Below are 11,301 nucleotides of genomic sequence, written 5' to 3'. Positions count from 1 at the left end.
AAAATTATTATTTGTTTATTTAATATTTTAGATGCTTCAAACAACAGCACAAGAAGAAGAATTATGTAAAGCCTTATTTGCTGGAACAACTAACATGAATGAAGCAGCTCAAAAGGTAAAATCAGTAAGCATCAATTATTATTAATATTCTCTTACAATGCTTTGTAATATGTGTTAACAATAAAGAATTTTTTAATTAGCAGTAAAAGTTTCAAAAGTATCAATTTTTTTAGTCTTTTGTGGCTACAAAACGAAATTTCTACTTAGAAAGTTCCTTAACATGAATTTTTAATAAAATTTTATGTATTTAAACTAAAATTCAAATTTTAAAGGTTAAAAAATTTTTTGCTATCAGCAAATTACTTTGACAGTACTATTCATAAATTGTTTTTTCATTATTTTTGTTATTAACCTACAATATGTTACTTATTTCCCTGAATAGTAACAATTCATTTTATTCAGACCTTTTCTACTATAATTTTTGTAATACCAGATTTCTGTTTCCATTTAATTTTATCTAATTAGCATGAACTAAATTTTCATTGTCATTTTCCTTTACTCTTATTAATTTTTTTAATTAGAAAGAGCAATTTGTACAGAAAAAATTTATCATTTTACTTGATAGCAAATATATATATAACTAGTGAAGAGAAATAGATGAAGTATGCGTAAAGTCACTCATTAGTTTTCTTTTTGTTTTAATGAAAAAATGTGTAAATATTAAGATAGTTAAATAAAATTAAATATTGAAACAGTCGAGAGTCAAATCAAAAATTAATCTACTACTATTTTAGATATATAAAATATTGATGTTTTTGTGCTGTCATTTCTCAAGATTCCTACATATTTAGTCTTTATTATTTTTTGTTTTTTAAATAGGAAATTCATTGAGAACTTTGGAACATGAGAGCTGAGGAACTTCAAAAGAAAAATAATAACTCTGCGAAAATATAATTACATAGGATGGCTAAAAAGTGTTTGAATCTGAACATGTTCCTTGTTTTTATTAGTTATAAAAAATGAAAAACACAAATTTCTATTTTATATTCAAATTTATTAACAATAATAAACTTACTGTATACTACAGTTGTAACATCAATTTTCTGTGTTAGTATTTAGTATGGCTTCCATCACTAGCCAAACATTCCTTTTCTGTTTTAGGGAAGCTTAGAATGGTATTAGGTAGCTTTTCCTAAGATATGGAAGTCCATTCATTGTAAATATCCTCATTTCTTGTCTGAGTTAATGTTTCTCAATGTAGCCCAAAGTTGGCTGAGTGCACAGACTTATCTTAGTATTGGGAATGCATTTCCAATACTAATAAATCTTATACTTTTGAACTTGATCTCTGACTCTGTTCAGCACTTAATCTTCAAGGATAAGTGTGTGCACTCAGCCAACTTTGGGCTACATTAGGAAGTCCATTCGTGTTGAACCAACGAATCAATTGTTTCCTGTTGCATGGTCTGGATAATGTAAATACTTACTCCTGCAATTGCAATCAAATGTTTTCCGTGGGATTCAGGTCTGGTGAGTTTTCAGGCCAATCAGTCCACACGGTGCTTCTGGGAGGAAAGGATTTTCAATTTCCTTGATGGAATCCTTAGCTTTATATGTAGTTGTATTATCTTACATAAAAGTCATGCTTTCTTGAAAAACATTGATCATGTAATTTATTGATTGACAATTCAGTAATCTAAAATGCCATCAGCCAATAAGTTTCTGATCCCATTCAGGAACTTTTTGGCTAGTGATTCATAACTGTTAACAATTTGTTATGCAGAAACATCAATAAAATGGGTTGCTTTTTTAAAAATAAGCATAGGAGAAAGTGACTTTCCACCTCAAATATGTGGTTTACAGAACTGTGTTCACTCTCAAAATTTGATGGGCTGATTTTGATAAAACTTTGCCATTTTCTATTAATTATGATGAGAAATCCCAAAATGTAGTAAAAAATGGGGGTCCATGACTTTGTTTTCAAGGTACAGTAGGGTCAAAGTAAATAATGTCCATGCTCCCTTATGCAATTGAGTACCCCTAATGGAATTTAGGGGGCAGATATGTATATAACAGCATTGCATGCTTGACAGAAAATGGGTGCAAAAAACAAATATAAGAACATAGCAATAAACATCGATTGCTTTGTTCTTGGATCACCTCTTCTATACCTGGCCTGTGCAAGAATCACCTCTTTCTTTCTGGCTCTGCCTCAGTTTTATTAACACATGATAGTTGCAAGATGTCTTAGTAAAAATGATTTAACTTCTTCTTTATTTGTTAAGGAATTTTTTTATGTTTCTAAGGCCAGGTCTCTACATCTAAAAAATTCTAAAAATTGTAGGATTCTATACAGAATTATGTGTATGAGATGCAATGATGCAGCATGTTTTTTATGTTGCTAGGAAACTGAACAATGTAGAAAAGTTTCCAGAATGCAATGCAAATCATATTCATTATTTTAATTATTTATTAATCTGGACTAAAATTAACTTAGGGAATCAGAAACTTTTGGCCACCAGTTAACAAGATGATTTAAAAATAATTTATGAAGAAAGAATAATACACCATTTACTAATAATAGTACTAACTCATCAAATAATCTAAGAAAAAAGGTGCAAATATTTATTTAATTGAAGTGCAAATTCAGAATTCCAGATTTTTGTTGTAAAAATTAGGAAAAAAGTTTGGATGAGAGAAAATATTAATAAATAAATAAGATGAATTATCAATGCTATGTAATAGAAACCCATTTTAAATTCCTAATATAAATTTTATTTAACATCTTCCTAATGAGGAATGTGCTAAATAAAATTATTATTTTGTCATCCAACCATTGTTTAAATACTGCTAATTAAAAACTTCTGATGTTAGAAATTAAGTAATTTATTTTATGAAATTTTGTAAAACTATTCCATAATTCATAATTTTTAAAATTTGGTTGCCTTTTATTTTTTTAATTCTAATTATTTCTGTATATGATCAGTTGAGATGTGAATAAAAAGTATTTAACGTTCATTAGAAGTTAAAAATTACTTTCTAAAAATTTTATAATAATAATAATTTAAACTTTTAGAAAGAAGACAGAAGATTGATGTTTAAGAAATCATTAAATGTCAGTGAAGTGAAAGAAATGGATGACGTTTCAAGTGATATTAAATATCACGATGCTAAATTAACTGGATCGGAAGAAGATAATTTAATTGCACAAGTGTTAAGACAGAGAAAAACAGAGGATTCATCCGAATTATCGGTAAAAAATGACGATAAATCAGTTCAAGATGGTGACGGTGCCAAATCTTGAGGAGCTGATAAAGAAAAAATGGATTCATTTTTCTACCCAGTGATTTCTTTTTAATTATAATATAGTAATTTATGAACTATCAAATAAAAATTTCATAATTGTAAACAATTTTCATAATGTGTGTTATATGTGACAACTTTGTCTGATTTCATCCATCGTAGAATTAAATGATCAAAGTATTTTTAAAATTGTATTTGACTTTTAAACTGAAATTCTTTTTTACAATTGTAAACTCATTGAACTTAATTTCAATAAAACTAGAAAATTGCTAAAAAATTCATTCTCAAAATGCTTTTATTTAGAATTATTATTTTTGTGGCTGTTTAATATCTCCCACTTAAGTGTGTGAAGGTTCAGTTCTCTCGAGAAAAAAGTTACTGACGTCAGGCATCCCGACGTTTCTTAAACGTTAGTCAATCTATCGTGGAATAATGAAAGGGGATCCCCATAGCTCCACAATTCACTTTAAAAACAAAATATATTTAAGCAATAATTAATAGTAAATTCGATTTCATTACGTTAAAATTATTTATTAAATTACGAAACAGTTTTTAAAATACATTTCAGTTTCACTGATGGACGGGCGTTTAAGAGCGATCTGAAAATATACGGGTTAAATAATTTAGGTTATTTTTCATCTTATTAGTTGTAATTATATCATAACTTTACAACAATTTCGAATATTTCTTTTATAGCTTATTCTACTCATGTTCATAGATTTATTCGAAATTTTATTCAAACCAATATGGTTCAGTTATATATTAAACTTATTTAGCCTATCGAGGCATTTTATAAAATGGCTGAATGTAAATTTAAGATGAAAAAAACGATATCTTGATGTTTTTAATAATAACAAAATTTAATAAATAATTTAATCTTCAATATATAAAGTGCGATCGTGATTTTCCCGAGTGATATTTCAGGTTACCTGTATTTTTATGGGTGACATTCAATAGAAATTTTTAAAGAAAATTTTCTTCTGAAGTATACTTAAATTTTCGTTACATATTGTACTTAATTTACACTAATTATATTTAAGAAATTTTAAAAATACTTATTTGTATAAAATAAAATTTTTTTACTTTTATAAATGCAGTACGTTCTCGCTAATCCGGACCAATTATTGTACGGATTTGCTCAATTTATTAGGGTGATATATGAAGAAAAGGAGGTCAAAATGACTACAAACAAACATATACGGTCCTCGGCATCGCTCTCGTATGTAATATTTTTTGTACTCTAAATTCCGTTTCAGGAACACCAAAATCTTTTGAGTTAATTTTTATTATCTGTTTTTGTTTACGGTTTTAAATGTTTTATAAAATTCAACATATCTAATGTAAAAAATTAAAACTTTCTTATTTTAAAAGAAACGTTATAAAAATTTCATTAAATTAATTAACTTTCTGATAACGGAATTTCCTTTACAAAACGCAACTCTATATTCGATGTTCGGACAAATACAGTATAAAAGATTTTTATACTGTATTTGGTACCTACATTTATGTTAAGATGCGTTACGTGTTTAAAATGATACACGATTTCTTTTTGTTTATGGCTAGAACATTTAGCGAAAGAAACGAACAAACTTGATTCGAGTTAAGCGACGTTCGGATTAGCGAGAGTGCGTGGTTACGTGTTTACGGTGCGCACCTCCAAATTTTTATGTATTTCTTTGAATAATTGGCTTTCGTTTGTGCGGATCTTTAAGAGCTCGCACTTCAAGGACATAATCTCCGCGATAATTACGATCGCACTGTACATACATCAGTAGAGAGAAACAATTGGAAAACTACCTTTTTCTTTCATGCAAAGAGGTTTTGGGTGAGAAAATCCATCGTCACAAGGTTGTTGTATCCATTTCATGTCGATCGAAGTCATGTAAACGCAGTCACCTTCTTTTCTGGCACTGGGGTTCCAATTAGTAAAATTTACTTTTGAGCCATCTTGCCATACAAATTCGCCTAAAACGACAATAGAATCGGATTAAAATAATAATAAATCACAAGCAAATAGTAAATCTTACCATCAAATCTCTTGAAGAGACCCAGCCATAATTTTTCGGAATCGTCGCCGATCAGAGGCCAAAGAAGTTCGGTTTCATAAATGGAATGAAAAGATGCTAATGTGGAACCTACAAAAAATTGGACATTGCAAAATAAATTATAAAATTAAATCATTTCTTTATACTTTCTTTACTATTCTTTAAATCTATACAATCTCGTGTTTTTATCAAAACATAAATTTATAATCCAGTTAATAGTAATATAATTAGTTGGGAATAAGTATTTATTATGTTTAAAAGTTCATTACCATGGGTCAGACAGAGCTGCAAAGCTTTCCCCCAGGATAATGTCTGTTGATTAATAATTTGATAACAATATTTTCCTCCAAAATCCATGGCATCGTTCCAGTAAGAAGGACATTTACCCTTATGTTTTATAATAGGAATTGCTGGTGGAGTTTCTGTCACGTAGTAACAACAATTCTAATATGAACTATGTTACATTGTTTTTTATATAAAACTATATATAGCTTATATATGTATATATATGCACTGTAATTACCTGGAGTCACTTTGCATACGTAAGGAAGATAAAGTTTGCAATTATCGACATTCCAAAGTCGAGTGGAGTTGTTCATATAGGTGCATTTGGGTGTCTTGGACTGACCCGGTCGCTTTTCCCAAGCCAAAAATAAATTAGGCCAATCATCCGTCCAGCTGTAAATTCCGTCTCCCTAAAATTTTAGAATACATTAAAAAATTAATCTAACGGCAATTTGTTTAGCTGAATGCCACAAATTTTTATTAGCTTGCTTTTGTACAATTCTTTTATAATTAAAATGATTGCATCAATGAGTTATATATTAATACTAAATTAATCTAAAGTTGGTCTGTTCATATGCCGCACCACAACATTAGTGAAGCATTGAAATACAGTACACAAAAATCTTTATTTTTGCTGCATTGTGTGTGTTTATCCATTCTCAACGCGACGATACCGCTATATTATAGCCATTTATTTGATGACATTAGATTTAATTCTATCCTTGTGTTATTCCAACAGATCACATTAGCATACTGTATACAAATCTCTAAAATGCATCCATGAGGCTCGTGCCCTTATTTATGTTTTTCCACACATTTCGGCAAATTAAGAATGCAGGAGTTGGTTGCTATCTCCATGGGCTCTTCAACACCTTCAGTTTCGGTAGAGACCGTGTATATTCGATGAGTTGAATATTGACCCTCGATGTCAGTCTCCAAACGAAATGAGACTATTTTAAAATACTGGCTCGAGCCAACCCGATGGAATAAAACTCTTCCATCAAGTTGGCTCGGCCAGTATTTCAGACGTGCTGTACGTTCAAATTCACAGAACGTATAGAATTTAACTTCATTTGCTATTACAAATTAAACACTTTATTATATGTACAGTACTTTATTATATGACGAAGTGTCAGAGTAACAAACAAAATAATACGGTGACAAAAATCCAATGTAGTTTGACGGGTGATCCAAGTGCACATTTGAGCTTACTCATTAACTACTTTCTCTAACATTAGTTTTATGGTTCACCACTGGAGCGCTGAGTTAAGTTGAATGACTGCTCTGTATATTACTGCGCTGTGTTTAGATTGAGATACGCCGGGAAATAAACTTTCTAAACAAAACACAACACGTTTTGCGAGGATAAACTTTTCTTTCAATATTTTAAACAGCGCTAGTGCCTGGATCTGTAAGTTCGTTTGTATTTTCCTTTTCAGTCTCCTTGTCACTAGTAACATTTGAAGTACTGTACTGTACTTGCTACATTTTTTTCAACACTCTTCTGTCAGCCAATGCTCTGAATTAAATATACCTATTAAATAAATTAAATATACCTATTAAATATATATATGTGTATACCCCAAATTAAAAATCATTTTTTAATTTTGGGTATACACAATACTAAAAGCACTATAAATATACACGACTCCCGTTATATTTTTATATGAAAAATAATAAAAATATCTCAAAACTCTAATAATCTTTGACTGATATGCCTGCTTGCACGCTGCACCGTATGATAAGACATTAATTATTTGGTTTCGTTTGTTACTGGGAAAATGACGCTCTCCCGAAAAACATTACAGATTGCACTCCGAACAAGTTGGATTCAGTCTTTCATTCACATTTCATTATATGAGTAAAGTAATAAAGTGCAAATAATAAACTAAGTATTAGCTTATTTGGTGCGTTATTTTGTTGTGGGTCTTAGTGTATAATATGGGGTGCCGTGGCAAAAGAGCAGGCGGCACACAACAATAATACAATCGTTTTTATTTCGTATAAGTTAATGTTTTGATCGACGCTGGTTTTGATTGATTTCAAGTTAAAATTAATGTTTTCATCAACATCTCATTAGCAAACCCAAATGATTAACAGTAAATATTATAAACTACCGAAATTAACATTCCAACAGGAGTGCATTGAAATCAAATAGACTTACATCTTCGTCTCTCAATCCAATCCATAAATCTTCTTTGACATCCTTAACGAAATTATAAAGAAAAGCAAATTCGAAGTTATCATTAATGGAAACAAGATGCCCATTTTCTTGACGACATTGCTTTTCTGCTTCAGACCATGAATTTCTTTGTTTAACTAAACGATAGCAGGCGTTTCTGTAATTACTATAACCTTTCTGGCAATCCTTATTGGTTTCAATTACATGAGGTTTATAAGCGGGATCTAAAAAACATTTCGTAAAATGTGAATTTTTTTTAAATATCGAATTTCTATATTTTAATTAAATAAATAAAAAATTACCGGGTTCTCTTTGACAAATGTAGCCTGATTTTGTGTTGCACATAGTAGGAACCCATTTTCCAGCAGATTTCTTCGTAGATGTTAATTTAGCGCATTGTGTTACCTATTACAAAATTTAAAATATACGTTAAATGATGAATTCAGATAATTATTATGATTTGTAGAAATTTACCCAATAATAACCTCCAGCGCCAGGAACCCAATTAGTGTAATTGAATATCGAATTGTCTGACCACATTTCGAGTTTGGAAGTGTAACTTCTTTCCAGTCCGATCCAAGCATCGTAATTGTGATAAGCTTGTAGACTTGTTAGAAACACTAGAATTGAGGGTTTACAATGTAAATTCAATAAAGTTAATGAAATGTTTTAATATTATTTGCAACTAACTCTGTTCGGATTCGCTGTGAATGGAAACTAGAAAATGATTTTCTCCGAGAGATTGGCATTTTTCTTTGGCTTCTTTCCACGTCACTTTTTCGTCGTTTGATTCACCAAAAAATTTATAACATTTTGAGCCTATCATATATAATTTAAACCGCATTTAAGAAATATTTTGTCACTTTGCTTTCGTCTTCAACATAGATTTAACAATTTATATTTACCGTATTTATACCAAGTTGCTGGACAGTTACCACTTGGTACATAAATTGAAACTGGAGGTGGTACAAACTTGTCTCCAGATATTCGTTTGCAAACAAAACCTTGGAGATATCCACAGTTTTTATCTTTCCATTCCCCTATTGAAATATAATAAATTATTTATCAACTTTTATTTTTACATTTTATATTACATTATCAAAATGAAAAAAAAATTCAACTTGCCGTTATCTTTCCTTAAAGCTACGCATTTATTGGCTGAAGTTCTAGTTGAATCCCAAATTTGGTAACTCAGTTTGGATCCATCGGACCAGTTAAATTTCCCAGGATAAGTTAGAGCGTGTAAACCAATCCAGATGTCATCTGTAAACATTATCGGTTTTACCTGCAATTATAATATAAAAACTATACATAATAATGAAGTATAATAATTCACGCATTTCTATGCACAAGTTATATTTTTTATTACTCTATATTAAGCATTTTTAAAAAGAGAAAAAATAATATAATCGTGATTTTTTTTTACCAGATTCGAAACAAAATCATTTTCCTCCGAAGATAGAATTGATACTAAGGTAGCATTCTTTCTTCTACAATTATCTTCGGCATCATACCATGAAAGAGCGCTCTCAGGGTATCCCGAGACACCCAAATAACAATGGCCTTGAAAATATTTCCAATTATATGGACATTCTTCCGTGAGGCTATCTATTAGAAGAAATAAGGTATTTTTATAGAGGTTCTATTTCCTATGTATAATAAATACAATTAACCCGAAAATTACTTAAAATATCAAACAAACAGCCAGATTCTTTTATCGGGCTATTAATGCTAAATACTTACTAAGTAATTTGACAGGAGGCATCTCTTGTTAAATTTACTAATTATAAATAAATAAATTAATTTAATTTAATTTTAGGATATTCTGGAAGAAAAGATCGCCCGGATCTTTTCTACCCGGCTCCTGGCTCCTGGCTCCTACCAAATTACTTAGTAGTTATTTAGCCTTAAAAGTCCAATAAAATTGCGGCTATTCGTTTGATATGTCCTATTTTCCCTAATTTACCTAAATTTAAGATAAACAATGCATAAAATTTCTCAATTTTATTCTAATCAGCAATTTCCGATTCAATGGCGATTACAGTATTTATTTATCATTCATCCTCATTGTTTTCTTCATTTTCATTTTCATGTCTTTATATAGTACAAATTAAAATCCATTAGATATTTTAGAATATACTTATATATTCATTAGAAACATCAATTCTTTTTATGTTATTACGCAAAACTAAAAATCACAATTTAAATAAAAATATATAAAAACTGCTACATTAAATCTTATAAACATGAAAATTTTTGGAAATGGAATCAATTAAATGAATTTACTCGTAAAATGGTTGTTTAAAATACACTTTAACTCTCTTTGGATTTTATATATTAAAAATCATTTGTATTATTTTAATATTTTAAAAATATATTAGAAAAAGTATATTTTTAAAATAAAAGTAAAATTCCCATAAATCCTAACTGAAAATTAATTAATTAAACTTATGAATTTAATTTATTGTTAGCGCATTTAATGCGATATTTAGAATTAAAAAAATATTGATAATACCTTTTGTAAGAGCGCCCAGCAACAATAATAATAAAGAGAATCTAGCCATTTGCTATTAGTAATACAAATAAAGATAGAGCTAAACTTTTTCAAGCTTTTTATATGCCGAATGATGTGAATGATATCTCGTATCTTATCTTTAATGAATATTTTTAATCATTTAGATAAAAATTAATTATGAAAGACAATTTCGTATATTATAACGCAACAACTGCCTGAAACAAATTGTGAAAAATAATATTAATGTAAAATTAATTACCTGATACAAATTGTTAATTTAAATCATATTTCAGCAGTCCAATAAAATAAAAAATTGCATCATTAAACAAGTCTATTCCCTATTACGTATTAATTATTATATTCTACAAAACAATAATTTCGAGATAAATGAGAATAAATCCTATTAATGAATATTTCACTCTTTTTTGTTATTTATGAATTGAAAAACTGCGAGTGATGGCCTTCGGATTATCAATAGAAATTCTATATCTTATCTTCGCAATATCTACTCAATGTGTTCTTGTAAGTTTTAATAGATATTTTATCGCTTTACAAGTAAAAAATAATAATTCATATTAAGTAATCATTTATATAAAACTTAGCAGGAAGACCCGGCGTTGCTTGGGTTAAAAAACAAGTAAACTTTCAATACCGTTAACATCGACCCATAAGAATTGTCTAGTTTTATATTCTTGTAAATCACCGATCATATATTTAAAAAATAAATGTCTGAGTAGGAACCACATTTCACATACAAGAAGCTTCAATCACTTCTTTGTAGATTTCTAGGAGAATGGTGTAGCGTAGCTACCTCGTTGGATATGCATATTGCACAAATAACTAATATGCACATACAAGTTATAAGCAATAAAACAATCCATAACCAATAAAACAATCTATAATAATCTATTCACGACAATTTGTGATTGAAATAAACACTAAGGGCAGTTCGATCTTACAACATGCGGGAA

The 11,301-nt window shown here is 29.2% G+C and overlaps 2 protein-coding genes across 4 annotated transcripts in view; one reads left to right on the top strand and one right to left on the bottom strand.

Annotated features, from left to right (window-relative positions):
- LOC111625704 overlaps positions 1–3,760 on the top strand; it is an 8,394-nt gene extending 4,634 nt beyond the window's left edge. For 2 of the 3 annotated variants that reach the window (XM_023368922.1, XM_023368920.1), the window contains exons 3-4: positions 32–124; positions 3,077–3,760. In XM_023368922.1, coding sequence (XP_023224690.1) covers positions 32–124; positions 3,077–3,304 — 321 coding nt within the window. In that variant the 3' untranslated portion in view covers positions 3,305–3,760. The remainder of the gene's footprint in view (positions 1–31; positions 125–3,076) is intronic. The other variant, XM_023368921.1, reaches the window with a different exon arrangement.
- A 58-nt stretch (positions 3,761–3,818) lies between these two features.
- LOC111625719 (macrophage mannose receptor 1-like) lies at positions 3,819–10,407 on the bottom strand. The gene is made up of 13 exons (XM_023368937.1): positions 10,331–10,407; positions 9,242–9,423; positions 8,941–9,100; positions 8,721–8,855; positions 8,506–8,634; positions 8,290–8,435; positions 8,118–8,220; positions 7,798–8,039; positions 5,872–6,043; positions 5,618–5,770; positions 5,331–5,438; positions 5,101–5,268; positions 3,819–3,902 (listed from the first exon to the last, which is right to left on the bottom strand). Exons 1-13 carry the CDS (start codon positions 10,377–10,379, stop codon positions 3,892–3,894), a joined length of 1,758 nt encoding a protein of 585 aa, XP_023224705.1. The 5' UTR covers positions 10,380–10,407; the 3' UTR covers positions 3,819–3,891.
- Between the last annotated feature and the right edge of the window lie 894 nt (positions 10,408–11,301).

The sequence above is a fragment of the Centruroides sculpturatus genome, unplaced genomic scaffold (assembly GCF_000671375.1).
Source record: "Centruroides sculpturatus isolate CEXI.00-Female unplaced genomic scaffold, Cexi_2.0 scaffold78, whole genome shotgun sequence".
NCBI classification, from domain to species: domain Eukaryota; kingdom Metazoa; phylum Arthropoda; class Arachnida; order Scorpiones; family Buthidae; genus Centruroides; species Centruroides sculpturatus.
Note: the sequence above shows the minus strand (reverse complement) of the source record. Positions and strands in the feature narration are given on the sequence as shown.